This window comes from Topomyia yanbarensis, chromosome 2 (genome assembly GCF_030247195.1).
Source record: "Topomyia yanbarensis strain Yona2022 chromosome 2, ASM3024719v1, whole genome shotgun sequence".
Taxonomy (NCBI): Eukaryota; Metazoa; Arthropoda; class Insecta; order Diptera; family Culicidae; genus Topomyia; species Topomyia yanbarensis.
The window spans coordinates 461423689-461442656 of NC_080671.1; the positions used below are offsets into that span (position 1 = coordinate 461423689).

General features: G+C 38.5%; 1 protein-coding gene across 1 annotated transcript in view; it reads right to left on the reverse strand.

Moving 5' to 3' along the window:
- Positions 1-3734: 3734 nt before the first annotated feature.
- The window catches only part of LOC131686013 (mucin-2-like), a 67474-nt gene continuing 52240 nt past the window's right edge, over positions 3735-18968 (reverse strand). The window contains exon 3 of the mRNA XM_058970113.1: positions 3735-6659. Within this exon, the coding sequence (XP_058826096.1) occupies positions 4607-6659 (2053 nt within the window). The 3' untranslated portion in view covers positions 3735-4606. The remainder of the gene's footprint in view (positions 6660-18968) is intronic.

Here is an 18968-nt window from a genome sequence, read left to right on the forward strand (position 1 = left end):
AATTGCACATCTCTAAAATAGTCTAAATACTCTTGTTTAAAATCAGTCTATTTTGTATGAATGAAACACATCAACCCCCCATGTTGCTTGTAAACAAAAACGTTTTTAAGCTTCTAAAACTTTTGATTTAGGCAGAATTTACTCACAAAAACAAGGAAGACCAGTAACTGGGACTATTAGAACTTAGAAATGAAGTTATCGCTATTAGTCTGATATAACTTTGCTGGAGCAGTACCACCAGAGATATTGACAGTTAGGGTTGATAAATGAAATTTTGATATATCTTCATTATTTTCCATTATTATTGAAAACTGCTAAAGCGTATCTTCGACGATCTTTTCTTAGCATATAGAATATTGAAAAATTTCTAGGAGAATTGTGCTTAGCACCGGAAGGTAAATATTGAGCAGCTTCCAGCACTGCGAAAGAAGCATTTTTAAAAGGGACTTTTTCGTGTTTCTTGAACCCTGTGAACGCTAGAAATAAGTTGGGCATGTAAGGATTAACTTAGATTAGTTGTTCATGCATGCATGGTGTAATTGTCCAAGAAGAAAATAAATAACGTAGAAGAACAGCTCATGAAAGAAAGAATGATGCAATTTACTAATTCATTCAACGAATACAAGAATATTGCTGGTTCTATATTGATTATCTCCCATATTCTTAAGCACAGTGGTTGTATTCTCGAGGCCATCACAAATAGAACTACGGAGACTCTTTGATATGAGAGAGAGAGAGTTTATTCCTGTACTGTGATGAGTTACCAAAACGAAAAATGTATCGTCACAAACGTAGAATCCGTAGACTAATGTGGATCCTGTACATAACACTGCCAGTTTCCATTGGATCCAAAATTAATGTCTATTCATTGTTTTTTCCCTTTTTTTGTGAACAACTTATTGAGTCAATTTGTTAAATGTTGTAACGGCATTTAATTAGCAAGGGACTGGAAGGTAAAGTATATTTTTTCAATATTAACAGCCTTAGTACTCAAAATAGAGCAAGGAGTTGAAGGAAGAAAGTTTAAAAAAGCATGGAAAGGGTCATATGAGCAAGCTTAGAGTTTCCCGGCGACTTAACCCTTTGTTTGCTACCGCAGGAGTCAGGATCTTTTGGCATTAGAAATTCGAATCACACGAGTCTGCGGTATGCCCGGACGAGCGTGAAGTAACTTTGTATTTCATGCTGTCGGAACCGATCTTCCATTCCTTGCTCTCCCTTGAGTACTATGGCTCTTAATTCTGAAAAATATACTTCACCTTCCAGCAGTCCCTTGCCAATTAAATGCCGTTACAACAGTCTGTTCATTATTTTGCTTTTTTTAAATATTTGGATGCAGCTATATTGGTAATACATCTAAAAAGTTAAGAATTTGCTTGTATCAAAACTGAAGGGATGTTTTCTTCATCTCGTCTACAGAAAAATAGAAAAAAAAAGCTCTACACTTGTAAGGGTTAAATATCTCGCATGGTATTTTTCATTTTGGAGTCTCTCGCTAGAGTTATGCGAAGGTATGGTATAGCAATGCGTCATTTTTTCCTAACCTAAAAAAACAAACGAAATCTGTAACGATTATTTTTATATTTTTGTGAATTATACCTCATCCATTATGCCTAACGTACATTATGCCTAACGTACTTATGCCTAACGTATTTATGCCAAACGTCGCGCACCCGGCTACGGCTGCTTAGATTGCACAGGAATCCATACATTCGGAACATATATTCCACTTTAACCAACTTAACTTGATTTAGAGGTTGTGAATAGCTGCGTGACTCAAGTTTCTGTGCTCCGAGCTTGATGAAATTTTGAGATTTTTTTTAAATATGTACGTAGCAATAAAGCGCAAACCAAACCCCGGAATGAAACCGTATACCGTCAATTGCGGTTGAAGGTCATTCGGATATGATTGGGCTAAAAATGCTAAACACTTGATGGATGTTTTAATTGATGATGAAAACTAAGCGATAGCCGATTTCAAACAAATTCCGTGGCTCAAATTTTTCGAGGATAATTTAGCAAAAAAAATATGATTTAGCAAGGGATCCATTCATGTGGCATGAACACCAGCGTTTTTGTGCAATATAACACTATGAATTCGAAAATAAAGCAGGTGCGTCTACCAACGGATGTTACTGTTCATTAAGACGATCCTGTTACGTTTTGGACAGACTTAGTCAGCTGACATTACAGTAAGGATATATTACAATGATACGACGATGGAGTCCAGGTCATCCCAAAGCAGAAGTCACCAGTCCCGTCCCATAATGATGTATTGAGCGATAATAATGCGGATGTTGAAGATTAGGAGCACAGTCTCCAGCGGCATTAGTCGGATGAAGAATTGAATTGAAGAATCAATATATTGGCATTCATGTTTCAACATTTTTAAATGAATTTTCAAAAACCATTACTGGAACCATTTTCATATTATATTATAATAGCATACATTTATCGTAAAAAATGAACATGTTGGGGAGGTTCTGATAAAAGTGAAACTCTGTCTAAACTTGAATTCGCTGCAAATCCGCGCGATGCGTCAAATTGAGAACAGAAAACGCGCCAAATTCGCGAAATCCGCGAAAACTGCGCAATCCGCGTAACCGTAATAATACTGCAAAGCGATTCATACTCCTATCAAAAGAGGATTATTAAAACTAAGCCGTAGTTTGTTCTTTTGTAGATAGTGTTAACAAACAAGCGAACAAAGACATGCCTCGCGCCACAAACTAATTATGTCGACGCACAGCGAATAGTGTAGGTCCTCATCGTCACTTTTAAATATTTGAAGAAAAAAAAATAGTTTTCCGTTATTTAGACCAGAATTCCCAAATTTATCGCAAAATTGCAATTATTTTCAATGAAACAAAGCTAATATTTACAAATTTCGTCCAACAAAAACTGTAATAACGATAAACTGGCTTATAGTGGGTTAAACTTCAAACTATATTTAAAATTTTATTTGCAGTGTAGTATATTTTAGACATCTGATGATTCTTTGATTTCGCCTGTTAAGTATTTAGCTAGAAACCAAGAACAATCCAATATTTGGAAGCAAAGGCGGAAACTTTTTCAGAAATCTGCAAAAGTGAATTAAAAGATATTTTCGACTAAGGAACACAGGTTCCAATTGTTTTAGCCCAGATAGCCCACTGGTTCATATGTAGATTCCAATAGAACGGCTATACTAGTTATCGCGATTTAACATACTGTTAGTGAGTAGTACGCCGTTCTGACAGTACTAAATTATGGATGTCATCAATAAATAAATGAAATCACCACTTATTTGGAAACGTTACAACCATATTGCCAGTTTGATACCCAATTACGCTGAATAAGTACGCTTTGAATCTTATTTTCAGATAATTTAAGTCACTCTTTGAACAAACTTCGTCTCAAAAATGCAAATACTTTAGTTAAAAAAACAGCATCATGAAGGAATGAAAGTAGAAAACATAACATGCCAACGATGTCAGGATAAGCCACCTATTGACCCCCTCCACCAATTCAGTGCCACTTAATAATATGCTCACATTCCCCCTAACTTAAGACTCCTACTCGGACTGATTAAAGTAATTTTCGACGCAACCTGTATTTCATTTTATTTATTTATTTATTATATTAAAAAATACCATGTAATAAATATATATATTTTATAATAAATAATTAATTTCAAGAGAAAAACACAAATTAGTTAAGAACGTTTAATAAAAAAAAAAAGAATAAACAGCACATGTCTTAAAGGTATGTACAACAATGCCGAAATAAGATTTCACAACACCATCGTTCATCCGCATTTTTTTTACTGCCCGATTTCGTAGTACAAATTGACTGAATTCAAGGTGTTCGAATAACTAAAAAGAAAACAAAGCAGGCGCTGCGTGCGCAAAGCGATGAATCAAAAACACTCGAAAGTTACCCCAAGCAGTTTCATCCTAGCAGGCCGAGGGTGCGTTTTCAAAAACCATCATCAATACATGGAAAGCAGGGTCAGTTTTCCAGCATGACACTTGCTTTCCATGTGCAGTACTACTACACGGTTTGGGTGTGATTTTGTTGGAGATACGAGATCAGGAGACAATTCTCATTGGACGCGATTTTCCGATGGGTAAAGGTAAGTTAAAATGTTTCTTCTCGATGATTGATAGATGGCAGTGTATGTTTCCGAAAATGATGACAATGAAATAATGAGTTTCGAATGAAAGTAGATGAATTAGGCGCGTAGATTTAAGCCATCACAGAACCTACTGAGTTCTACAACATGACGACACGAATGAACTCATGATGAATGAAGTTCATGTTTGACACTTCTCGATAGGTTGTTTACTTTGTCAGTTGCGTGGATTCGAGTGCAACGGGTACTCATCTGTTACATTCGAACTCACGTAACTCCCATGTAAACAAACCACCGAGAATTGTCGAAGGAAATTCATCCGTCTCAGTTTGTGGGGTTATGTAAAACCTAACTGTGACAGCAACGAGAATTCAATCCTCAAGCTCGTGTCCCCGTTCAACACCCGACCGGTTTCTATTATCTATTATTCGCTCGCCATTGGAGTATCCCGAATGTCGCTTAACTCTAAATTTGGATGAGAGATTCCAGAGATCACTGGCGAACCGTAGTCTGATTGAAAACACCACCGACACGGTTCTGAACTCCGTTCAGATATCTCTGAAACTGCGACGTCATCTCCTGCAGCAGTTTGATACCCATAACCATTTTCATTTCGACCGTGTTGCGAATCAGTTCCGACCACGTGATCGGTCCCTCGTTAGCTGGCAGTACACCAACGCTGGTGTTCTTATCGTCCTCGGTGGTTCCGTTGCTACCCTCCAGGTCAGCAACTTCAGCCGATGCCGTCGATGTGGTGGTGCTTGAGGGGTGTGGTTTCTCCTCTTCACTTCCTACAATTTCATTGTCCAGATCGCTTTCGTTTCGTTCGATGCTAAGATCACGCTTTCGACGACGGGGACCATGTTCCGGTACGGGTGCGGAAGTGATGATATCCAGCATGCTATTGTCCTGATGGTAGATGCTTCCTACTACGTACTGGGCGTGATGTTCCGGTCTGTGTTCTGCCGTGTAAGGCGCTGGATTCGGAAGCATCTCGGGACTCGATTCCTCTGGATCGTCCATGTTTTCGACCGATGCTGGAGCTGGATCGGCACTTGTCAGTGGTGTTTGTGTTGTCGAAGTCGACGTGTATACCGGGCTTTCCGAAGGTGTGAACAACGGGGTGCTCATCTTCGTCTGGAAGCTCGGTGGTGTGTTGTAAAAGAATTCGTTGTGTGACTTCGCCTGGACGTTTCGGTTGTACATGGCGTACATTTCCGGAGTCCCGGCGTATGCTGGCCGGTTTCGATAGTTTATGTGGGGGTACTTATTGGCGGAGTAACTTTGTACGTGATAGTTTCCATACTGATGACCGGTTCGGGACGGTTGACTGATTCGTCGGCGAATGTTATTACGGTAGTAGGATCGTTCAGGCATACCAGCGATCAGTTTTCCGAAGACTTCTTCCTCATTCTGACCGTCGGTTGTGGCGTAATCTTCAAAGTTTGAGAAGTAAACATCATCCTTCCGGTTAGTTTCGTCAGATCTACGAAGTGCTGCCGTTAACGGACTGCCGAGGAAGTACGAAGCTAGACCGGCTGTGATGACCAGCCCAACGAGACCGACTCCAACCGTTGGCATAACCTCCCGGGATAGGAAATTCATGATCTGAGTAGTCATCGGTTTGCCCTTTGTCGGTTTAACCTTATCACCCGGTTTGCCCACAGCAACCTTTTCTTCGGGTTTCTTCTTGATGGTTTTTTTCTTCGTGGATGTTGCTGTTTTTCGGGTGGGTTTCTTCTTACCAACCTTGGTCGGAGAACGATCCTCGGGAAGATCGAACATAGCATCTTTCGGTTCCAGAATTAGGAAGGTCGACGTCTCGAGGGCATTATCTTCTGGATGATCGTCGGCAGCGGTGCTACCGAGAGATGCTTCTGTAATTGTCAATTCCGTTGTAGTTGTTGTAGTCGTGGTTGCCGGAGTCGTTGTCGTAGAAGTGGTCGTCAAAGTTTTCTTTGGCTTCTTGGTGATCAAGGTACTATTATCCAACTTTGGCTTAATCATTTCCTGAAAAGAGCTTGCCTTGATACGGTTTATAAACTTGTTGATCTTTTCCTTCTTTTCGTCCGATATAATCGACGTAGATCGTGTATTGGTGGTCGTTCGTCTACGTGGGGTAGTCACCGGCTTTCGGCCACTCGTTGTCGCGGGGCGTCTAGTGGTGCTAGTGTAGGGTTTTTTCGTTGTGTTCACTATTTCCTTCTTCGATTCAGTTGACGTTACCGAATTGCTACCACTGAGCAAAACCCACGTTGATAATCCTTCTCTCGGTGTAGTTGTTTGTAGTCGGATTGGACCTCGTTCCGTAGGTTTGACAATTTCTTTGCGGAACTCTTCGTCGGACACTGGTTCGGCAACTCCGCTGTGGCTTGGGAAGCTTTCATACGCGACAACGCGTTCATTGGCTTTCCCTTCCATACTGGAAGCCTTCGGAAGGTGTTGTATTCCAGCACTGGTAAGAATTTTAGTACTGGTGGACACGACATATCCCGAAGTTGCGAGCTTGGTTTTCAGCGGTATATCCGGTCGTTTGAATAGAAGGCTGCAATGAAACAAGCAGAAAGAGTGCTAGAATTCAACGAAACAAAATTAAATATCATTTTTTGAGTAACGCGATCGTGATCGCCATACCGCACCAATCGTCCAGAAAGTAGGCTGTGAGCTGAAGCATTCGCACAGAGTTGATAGACAGAGAAGCAAACATGCAATTAGATTGTCACAACGATAAGCCGTCACAGGGTAGGGTTAATATTTGCTCGATTAGAACCGAACAATTAGGTCTGAAAGAAGTGGGTATTAAAACGCTGGTTTTAGTGTCCAAACATATTGGAAACATATTTATTGGTAAAATGTTAGTTTTAACAGAAAAGATGCTAACAGTTGACATTCCGTTTGTTAAAATGGCTTACTTACTAGCGCTACATGTTATGGTATTAATACTAGTAATACTATTCAGTATTTGCAAACTGCTACTATCTACTGCTAATCGCTACTCTACAACGAGATAACATACATTGACAACATTCGAAATCATAGTAACCCTGTTTAGTTTCTATGGTAATGAAATCTGATGAGTTGGTTACTGCGATTTTGATGAGCCTACTAATATTATTATTCTACGCAGAGAGCACTTTGAACTCGATTCTTATGGGTCACTCTCGCATAAGTCTTTCATTGTTTGTTGGTTTATTCGAGGGAAAAAACAGGGGCTAAAATAAAAACCTACTTTCATTCGATATTTTCCCTCTCTTTTCATCAAGCTTGTCACCGATTTCGAAGGAGAAATTGCCCTTTTCATGTCTAGTTTACTATAATTACGAGGATAATAATAACCTACAGTCAGTGAGTGAGTCAGTCAGTCAGTTTACATGGTCTAGCTTCTGTAAGGCGATAAAATTAATAAAAATTGCAACGTGTAGGTACTAGGGCGCTGAAGTAAACCCACAATAATTATCTTCCCCGCGAATCACGCTTTTTATCTCACTGCGGAACTAACTTAATATACTTTATTAGCTGTTGTTGATTTTTTATGTTGTGGTGCTAAGCCCGCGGGAAAAAACAGGTCCGGAAACACGCGGTTCTTCTATTGTTCTTTAACTTTCTTCGTTCGCGCCACAACAAGACGCTTCTTGTTTACAATCGAGTGGTAACAGAAATTAGTTAAATCGAAAGCAAAATATGGTTCATCCTATTAAACGAATGAACGAGTGATTTGCATTGAGGAACTGATGTACATATGTGCTATTGAAAAAAAGATCGTGTGTGTGTGTGGGTATGAAAATTTCCTTTGGAGACCAAACAATAATGAGAGAAAATATAAAGGTTGAACGATAACGACGTGCAGGTGATTCATACAATTATTAGGAGAGCATTTTGATAGAGATTAGAGCACTTTCGCATAGACGAAGAGAAATACAGGAGAAAGAATAAAGACTGAACAGACTAATGTGTTATTAAATACGCCACTGTTCCGAGTTAATTGTTCTCTTATCTCTAAGCTACGATTTTAACAATTTTTCGGGTATTCATTTTGTTATTTTACTCTTTGCTAGATTCGCATCGTCTCGAGTTTTCTTTTTATGTTCATCTATTTTAAATTGTATTCAAAATAGTAAACGTCATATCAACAAAGTATGTCATGTTTTTTTCCTGTAGTCGATTGGCACTTCAAGTGTATTTTGTTTTTTTTTACTGGTGAAAGCTTATCTTCCCTTACCGAACCGAAATTGCGTTAGTGATGCCGCCTTCTGTGATCTCTTTTCCAATCAGCATGCGCTAGGAACTGTCCGCTAGAGTAACATATTGGTTTCCATTTGGGTCCTATAACAAACTGTGCAAAATCTCAAGTAGATCAGTGTATCCCGGCGCGCTGCACCACAGGTCTTCTGTGAGCCAACAGTAGTTTCCAAATTGAATCGGAAGGTCATATAACTTCGAAACTTTTGATATCTTATTAACCTGTTGTTCGTTTTTTTTTTCAATTGCCATTAGAAGATGAGAATCGATTGTGTCATTAGAATAAGATGAAAATGAAAATAGGGCGAATGTCGCATCGAGGTTAAAATACAGACTAACAGACATAACACTATAAGAGATAATATCGATCCGGCAATTTGTCCCAGAACCTTAGCTCCACCTTTTATTCACGGTCCCAAACGCTCAGATGCTGCTTGGTTACCCCTCAGGCTTGGGAACAATTTTTCACTAGTTGTCTATCCCCCATATATTTGTTTATCTATCAATAGCGCCATAATTGCAAATGTGGCCACAGCCCCAACTACAAATATATTTTAAAGGACCGTTAATGCGAGCGAAGCATTGTTTTCAAGTGTTCTTTCTATCCTGTGGTTAAAGCCCCGATGAACAATAATAATAGTGAAAATTAATTGCTTTCTCAAGAGGGGTTATCTATTTTTTTTTTTTTCAAATGAAAAGAGTTTTAGAAAACAGAAGTAAGCAGATTTTAGATCTCTACCCTGAGGTTCTTTCAATGGACTTAAATCAACGTTTTCATCTTCATTTTTTACTTCCAAACCGATTTCATATCGAAGTTGCAAAGTAAATTTTCTACGTAACGAAGTATAGGAATATTCGATTGCTTTAAGACTTGTGATTTTTTTTTCATCTGGCAACATATTCATTAGGAGAAGGAGGTATGGCTGATGGTTGTGGTCCACTAGGAGGTTGACAACAGTCTATTGTCTCCCTCCGGACTAAATCAGCCTAGGTGCCGTATGGCATCCGGCAGGTTGAAGCATTCCAGCCAAGAATTGATCCTCTGGGTTTCTGCTCCCATATCGTAGAAGGCGACAGAAACAAAAATCCCTAAGTCAAGCTGTTGCTCCGAGTAGAAGACTGAAGTGTAGCGGGCCCGCAAATTGTGGGATGCAAATAATGGTCATGGTAATGATTCGTTTCTAGTTGATGTACAGTGAATGGTGGAGCTGAAATTTATAGTACTCAGATCGACAATGGTTAGAGTAGCACAAATAATCGCTATGCTATATTTCTTGGAGTGGAGAAAAAAATTGGTACTTTTTTTTCTCCATTAGGGAGAAAATTGCTCAAAACCATCTCTGCGCGCGAAGAGCACAGAACCTATAACTAAATTAGTAAAGGAATTAGCGTTTTGACTTTGTCTTGTCCGGAATAATCCGGCGCTAGCTTAGTCCTATCACTAAGTTCATTGTCGGATTCTGATGAGACGAAGTTGGAACACAAATTCCAATTTAGTCACAAATAATCTCCAGCAAAAGAGTGCACATATTTTACATCTATCCCGCATTACGCTTCCACAGCTTTGGTTCAAGAACCGTATTTGTATAAAGAAAGCTTTATATTGGTAAACTACTTAGCCCCGTCTTCGAAGCGTTGAACAAAAATGTTGACTGTTGATAACATAAACAGGAAATACATCTTTTGTTAGGCATGTTTGACATATAAAGAATCATCACCTGGGTTTCCACTCACTAGCGGCATTGATGCAAATGCAGGCCATATAATTTGGGGCAGGTGCGATATCAATTAGTTTCAATTTTTTTATTTGTCTCCAAACCAAATTTGACTACTAAAACTAATGTCCATTAAATAAGGTTATTAAGTATTACGAACTAAACAATTTTTATTCCAAAATCGAAATTTTAGACCCTCCTCAATTTTCGGTGTCCACTGACCACACCCTTTCAAATGACACCCATATTGATGGTGTTTCTCCCTATTTTGTGGTTATCGGAAGTCGCCATCTTGAATTTCAAAATGGCGATAATCGTCAATTTTCGGTGTCTGCTGACCACTCCGTTTCAAATGACACCCATATTGATACTGATTCTTACTATTTTATGGTAACCGGAAGTCGCCATCTTGAATTTCAAAATGGTGGTAATCGTCAATTTTCGGTGTCTGCTGACCACCCCCTTTCAAATGACACCCACTGGTTCTTACTATTTTATGGTAACCGGAAATCGCCATCTTGGTTTTCAAAATGGCGGTAATCGTCAATTTTCGGTGTCTACTGACTACCCCCTTTCAAATGGCACCCATATTGATGGTGGTTCTTACTATTTTGTGGTTACCGGAAGTCGCCATCTTGGATTTCAAAATGGCGGTAATCGTCAATTTCCGATACCTACTGACCACCAACTTTCAAATAACTTCTACGTTGATGATTGTTTCATTGATTTGTGATAAATAATTTCTGAAGGCATTTTTAGGATAAAAATGGAATATTTTTCCTCTCAGGGCAAAAGTGGTATATCTTTTTAACCCATTTTTGCGCTAAGGTTTTTTTTTATCCCATTTCTGATCTGACTGGTACTTAAACCGGTTTTGCTCTTAATAAAACGTATACCACTTTTGCTCGCAGTGAATTTTTAACCCACTCTTGCTCTCAGCCTCTCATGTGAGCGTCTGTGAATGGTTTCTTGTTTTTTTTTGAGACGAGATTATCGTACGGAAGAAAGAATGCGTCGGACATGTTGAGAAGCATATGGGAACGAGATTACGAAAACTGAAGAAAGAAAACAAAGGTATCGGTGGGAAAGGAAAGGGAAAGTTGACGGACAAATCAATCGGCCGGCTAACAAAATTTTAATAATTTGTTCTCCAATCGTTCAGAAGACGTACCGCTATATTTGATCGAGAGGGATTTGCAAAATATCGATTTGTTCCATTTTTTGCCACTAAGAGCCCAAAAATAATGTAAATATTGGAAATTTTAACAAATCGTTACATAACTTTTACAAATTATAAAATAAAAGAATTTCCTCTCGTCTAAATGAATGGGTCATTTCGCCGAATTAGCCATGACGTATCAAAAGTAATTTCAATGGTTAAATAATATTAAGGGTATGTCACAGAGGAATGAACACGCTCAGAAGAATGAACGACTCCGCAAAGTTAACAATTTTAATACCTAAGCAATTAAGGATTATATTACTGCTATTGTAGCAAATTTATTCAATTGAATAATCATTCCCGAAATTAAATATAAAGTTCTATTTACGATGTTTACTACAATCAGATGGAGTCCAACGTGGTTGTAAAACTTTTTGCCAAAACATTCTCTAGAAAATATAATGTCAAAGAAATTTCCCTAGAAATTATAATTACCACACAAAACTATTCTGCTAACAATTTCAATATCCGGAAATAATTCTTCAGAATGTACCTTTCACCAGAAAATCAACACCGAAGTATATTGCCCTTGATTGATATTTTAAAATTAATCACATTTATAAAAAGCATAAATAATTAAAGAAAATTAAAATAAAAAAGTCAGTTTGGCTTAACCATTTTTCGGTTATTACACTGCCCTTGCATGTGCATGTTGCATGCGGCGAAGCCAGTGTGATGCGGCCCAGCCGCATAACCGAGGACAAGGATCCGAAGCGGCGCAAAGCCGCTGAGGATCCGCAGGACGAGGTGGCCGCCGACCCGCCGTCGGAAGCGGCGGCCTCTCGCAAGCAAACCTGTGATCCACTCGTTTGCCCGGATTACTCAAACATAGGGGTTTTTTTTAATTTAAGTCCGACGGAGCGGAGCGATGTCGGACAGCACTTGACTTGAAGCGATGTGGCGTAGCAGCATTAGGCGTCGCTGTTATTTATTTATTCCATTACAGCGGCAAATATGCAACGAAAAAGCTGTCGTAAATATTCCAAACAAGAATATTTTTAACTTTTTGCAAACTAGGTAATTCATTACGCCTACGCCACATCGCTTTTATTCGTGTGCTGTCCGACATCACTCCGCTCCGTCGGACTTGAACTAATTGAAACCACTTTGTTTGAGCAAACCGGGCGACGAGTGAATCAATGCTTTGCGGGTCAGCGGCCACCTCGTTACAACATTTTATCGAATTGTGAATAAAATAACATAAGCAACATACAACATAACACTTAGTGATACCATAGTTACCACATTTGCATTTCGGCTATCGTTTCTATATTATTCATAGCAAGCCATGAAAAGTTCACTAGAAGAAAATTATTTTCGTCTCGCGTTCAAAACGAATTAGATCGTATGGACAATGGAAGCCTCACCGGAAATTTTGAAAAGTTCCAGAGGAGGCGATATTCTTTACTGGAAAGGCTTTTTGTACTGTTTAAATAAGCGCGTAAGTTAAATTCGACTTTTTAAATGTCCAAAAGTGTTAAAAATGTTACGTTACTTAGACGGACGATTCTTTCTATTGGGATTGTCGGAACCGAAACAGACGAAATGAAGAACGCAGTAGCTGCGCGGCAAGAGTTGTAACGAAGAAACGTGGAACGGCACATGTTGTCATGACAACCGGATCAGATCATTTTCATGCACCGGATCCAATAGAAGTGGAGGCGATTAGACTGCGGATGTCAATAAAGCGCCATACGGCAAGCGATAGTGGTCCACCAGTGAGAATTGCTAGAACTTCCGCAATCGGGTTATCAAACGAAGTCCAACTGCAGGTTTCTTCGAACGCTCAGAGGAAGTATGTGCAACGAGCGCGGTCAAAAGTGTCTAGAAGTGCTGATGACGAGAACTCGGGAGATTTGATAATACCTGAAGAGTATCAGCGGACCGTCGACGGAGATCAATTTTTCAGGGGAAAAGTCAGTATCGAAGAGGGCCGTGCCATATTATTCGCATCAACCGAAGACATAAAAAGACTGTATCAAGCTCGATACTGGATCGCAGATGCAACGTTTGATACTGTCCCCGGGGATTATAGACAACTATTCTCAATTCATTCAAGTATTGCACCAGTAAACACGCATACCATTCCAGCAGTTTACGTGTTGATGATCAACAAGACGGAGGAACTTTACAAAAAAGTTCTCGAAAAGCTAACAGCAGTTGCATCTGAGATAGACATTGAGTTAGCTCCAGAAATGATTCTGACAGACTTCGAGAAGGGCATGATCAATGTATTTCATCACGAATATTCTGATGCTTCGCAAATTGGATGCTTTTCCACTATAGCCAGAATATTTGGAAACACATCCAAAAGCTTGGTCTGGTTCTAGTGATTTCGACAAACAAAAATGCAGCACATTTGTTTAAAAAGTTGCGTGCTTTGTCTTTTTTACCATCAGAAGCTATTTCTCGATCCTTTTCTCTCATCCAGCAGACAGCTCCGACTGATATGGCTCCGCTAATAAAGTATGTAGAAGAAACATACGTTCTTGGCCGCAAAAAACAAGGAAGATCTGGAAAACGAAACCCACCGCTTTTTCCACCCCAATTGTGGTCCATTTATGAAAACACAAAAAATAGACTTCCGAGGACAACGAATAATGTTGAATCTTGGCATAACCGCTGGACCGCATTGGTAGGAGGACGACATGTTAGCAGTATTCGAATTATAAAGGAGATGCAGTTGGAACAAAAAGCTGCAGCAGGTCGCGCTGTTACTTTTCTGGCTGGAGGCGGTGGTATAATAAAAAAGCACGTTGAACTGAAGAACCAAAAATTGAAGAAAATTGTACTCAACTACCATGAATATGAATTAATGGATTACATCAATGCTATCTCAAATACAATTTAAATTGCATATTCATTAAAAAGATTGTGCAAAATATTATCTCAATATAATATATTGAATCTACGAGTTCTCAAATTTCAAATTACTTCTATTAATTTTTTGTTCTTTTTTTGAGATTTTTTTTAATTTCTATTTATGTTGTTTGGTATACAGTTACCAGCAAACTGGTTGGACCACTACATCACGCCACTACTAACAAATTCGATTTTTTATTTGGGACGATCGACAGTTGTCAAAAACTAACCAAGGAAGATGGTATTAGTATAGCATGGCATTGAAAACATGTTTGATCATTGGCTTTAATTTTTAAAGGCCGATTGATATGCGCTTTTAACAACAGCAGAATCCAACTAGCGTAGTAGTTCTTTGAAATTGTTATGCCAAGTATGTATATTTTTACTATATGCCTTGTTCATTGTTCAAAAATTGCGTATTGAACCAATATTTGATCAAATCATTGTTTTTTAGGTCAAAAGATTGAATTTACCTTTTATTTATAACCATTGAAATTGTTTTTGGTAAAATATCAGTCAATTAAAATTTAAATCGGCGAAATGACCTTCGGCGAAATGACCCATTCGGTGAAATGACCTTCGGCGAAATGGCTTTCGGTGAAATGTCCCAGATCCATGTAAATATTGGAAATTTTAACAAATCGTTACATAACTTTTACAAATTATAAAATAAACGAAATTCCTCTCGTCTAAACATAGCCAACGTGACTATGATTATAAGAAATGTGAGTTTTCTGATTAAAGATTACCCAATTTGCCACAACTTTACTTAAGCGGGACCGATGCAGTTTCAACATCAATGTCATCAATGAAGTTTCACGGTCGCGAGAGATTTTTCTATTCGTCTTCAAAAGTGAAATTGAAAAGTCAAAACATGTATTTTCAAAATATAAAAAAGCTCCTAACCCCATTGAGTACATGCTTTACAATTTATTCCCAAAAAAAGCGCTCAATTTTAGGCCTCGCGAGTAGAAGACTCCCTTAATACAAAAAAATATAGAATAAACATATATATATATATTTGAAATTCCGCGTCCAAAAATTTTCGAACATAAATTTGTCAGGTGCACCAACATTTAAAGCGAAATTTGACGAGCTAAATTTGCTGATTTAGCGTCATCTACATAGTTGGTGTCACTGTCATCAAATGAGATTTAGATGTTAATATCTGAACTCAAATATATAGATGAAAATGTCATTGATCGTTTTATGGAAGCTACCACAAATTACCTCTCATAAACAGGAACAGGATCTCAAAATCTTATTGTCTATCTCCTGATAATCTAGCATTTCGTCGTGTTGTTGCAGTAAAAAAGTCATGCGAGAAAGTTTCTTATTTAGGAAAAAATTAATAACTCTGTCACTTTGTCAACCGATTTTGGTCGTCAGATGAGGAATTTAATCAGGCTAACTTTTATTCAAGCAAAGACGCTTCTTTGTAAAAATGTTGAGCAATTTTCACATTTTTCATTAAAAAATCGCAAAATAATGGTAATTTTTATATTGTTGTCCCAAAACTTCAAAGTATTTTTTTAACAAAATAACATAACATAGCACACGGTTGGAAAGGTCTTTCGGCCTTCAAGAACAACCAAAAAATTTAGAATCGGTTGAAAAAAGTAATTTTTAGTGCCGGAGGTTCCAAAAATAGTTTTTTGGCTTTGAATCAAGATTTTGAGGGTATATTAAACTGATCAAATGTTGTGATTTTGTGTTGTATTTGACCAAACCAACAGTCGTTACTAAATCACTTATACAGTACATTCAATTTTTTTTATTTTGTGGCACCATGTCATGAATCCGAAGAGATTTATATATTTCATAAATTACATCAGTTTAATGAATCTCTTTGCTTCGTTCATAAGAAACAGTTTGATAAAAAGGCGGCTTGATATTTGCGGCGAGTCTATGAACATACGAGAAACACTTTATTGAAAAAATATTTTAATTTAATTAGAGCATTAAAAATGATGCAACATTAAAACTTTCCAGTCAATTCACACGACTTGACGTGCTTTCTTTAATGAATATTGTTTTATATCCTAGTGGATTCATTTTGGACTTCAGCTACCGGATGCAACGCTGTTTCTAGAATGGTTTGACCAAAGAAAGATATCTAGCCTCCCGTGGACTCCTATCTAATAGCAATGGATTTTTCAGAAAATAAGCTTAGATATTTTCCAACCCCATAAGCATATATAATGCTACAAAAAAAAAATCAAATATTTACCGAGAATAAATTATATTAGGTGACCAGTCCCCCGCTCTACTTTAGCGCACGTCCTCTTTACGTCATGCTAATGGCAAAACCAATACGTTCTCTCCCAGGCGTCGGGAGAAAAATGTTATGACATCGCTGTTATAGCTAATAAAACAGCTCCATTCTTAGGCGGTCATGACATCTCGAAATCGTCACTTTCCTGAAGAACAAGTTCAAAACGAATTGAGCAATACCGTGTTAGCACAGACTAACAGACATAACACTATGAGGGAATTCCCTCAAAAAACATCGATCCGACCATTTTCCCAGAACACTAGCTCCACCTTTTATTCACGGTCCCAAACACTCATTTACTGGTGGGTTACCCCTCAGGTTTGGGAGCAATTTTTCACTAGTGGTCTATCCCCCATATACTTGTTCATATGTTAGTGGCGCCATAATTTCAAATGTGGCCACAGTCCCAACTACAAATATATTTAAAATGACCGTTAAAGCGGGCGAAGCTTTGTTTTTAAGTGTTATGTCTGTTAGTCTGTGGTGTAAGTTCAATAATACACTGCACCACTCAGAAACAGCAATGTCTTCGCCTACTGTTGGCGACCGCAACGAAGTGAAGAGTTCTGATTATCACTCGTGTGTGTCATACCTCACGCGATAACTCACAACACTCATTAAGCACTGGCATGCTACAGCAGCATGTAGCAGCAGTGCCTGCTGCTGGTTGTGATTGTATGCAATTCGGTGCTAGTCAAATTTAATGTTAACGGTTCGCAAGCCTGATTCAGGGATTCGCAGATCTGCTCAACAAACTGATACTCACGAAGACGTTACAGTGTTAAACAGACAGTATGAATCGAGCAGATTAGGAATGGCGAGTGGCTGCCAAGAACAGTGTTTTCCCAATAGATACAACTCGAATCAAGTTAATCGACTTAATAAACCGCGAACTATTTTCCGGTAAGCTCATTCTTTATTATTTTTACCTACCTAAATACCTAAATAAAGGGCGAACACGAAATTATTGCGAAACATTTAACAGGGCAAAACTTTTTTTGCCATTGGGTAAAAATCAACCAAATTTTGCACACTTTCTCATTGATGTGTATTGTTTACATGCTGTCAAACTCGCAGTCGTGTTTTTCGATTCAACGAAAATGGAGGTGACCCAACGCGAGTCGAGAGAACAAATTCTTTCCAAACAGCTGGAATTTCCTGACCTGTCGCGCCGGCAGTTGGGAAAAATGTTGAACATTCATCATTCAACCGTCTCCAGAGTGTTGAAGGAGCGGTTGACGTTGGACCACGGCAAAGGAGCTGGAAGAAAACCGGGACCGGAGAACAAAAAGATGGAGGGAAAGGTGAAGCGGATGATTAAAGCAAATCCCAACGTCTTAAGTCGTGATTTGGCTAAAAAGATCGGTATGTCGCAGAGCTACGTTCAGAATGCAAAGAAGAGAGCTGGACTACATACATAAAAGGTACAGAACTTCTCAAACTGCGATGAGCGGCAACAATCGACGGCTCGGGCACGGAAGCTCTACGAGAAGATGCTGACAAAATATGGCTGCTGTGTGATGGACGACGAAACGTATATAAAAGCCGATTTTAAGCAAATTCCGGGGTTGGAGTTTTTCACCGGCAAGAGCAAGTTCTATGTGGACGACAAATTTAAGAAGAAGAAAATGTCGCCTCCAAGTATCTCATTTGGCAGCCTATCTGCTCTTACGGACTGAGGAGTGAGCCTTTCGTGACAAAGGGCACAGTTAATGGCGATATCTACAAATCTGAGTGCCTCGAGAAGCGCCTTTGGCCGTTCTTGCAGCAGCACGACGAAGCTCCGCTATTTTGGCCAGATTTGGCATCATGCCACTATTCTAAAGCAGTACTGGGCAATGATGAAGCGGGAACTTCGGAAGAGCAAGAAGACAGTCAAAGACGAGAAGGACATGTTAAGAAAATGGAAAAAAAAAAACTGAGAAACTGGTACCGGATGACACTGTAAAGACTTTGATGGAGGGCATCAAGCGAAAATGCGTTCAATTTTACACTCAAGGCTCCATCGATTAACTTTTCTTTTGATTTTTGAAGTAAATATATGTATAAAACTACACTAAAATTTTGGTTTGATTTTAAACATTATAAGAAAATTGGAATGACATTTTCGGTGTCGCAATAATTTCATGTTCGCCCTTTAACATAACGTATCGTTAGAAAGGTCATTTCTTCTTCTTTCCAAAACGCTCAAAAAATTTACCATCGGTTGAAAAATGATCGCGTAAAAAAATTGCTATAAATCAAGATTTTGAAGGTATATTAAATTGATCAAACGTGGTATTGTATTGTATTTGACCAGACCTACAACCTTTACTATATCACTTTGAAAGTACATTCAATTATTTTCATTTTGAAGCACCGTGATATCTTTCAAAATAATCTAGATGCGAAAAAAATGGTTAATGAAAGTTGTGTATTTTGACGGTTGGAACAACTTTATCGAACATATCAAACTCATACGAATGATATTTGAAAAGATATTAAAATAAATATTTTTAGGGGTCATCCCAATACACCACACTATAAGTTCTGAAGTATTTA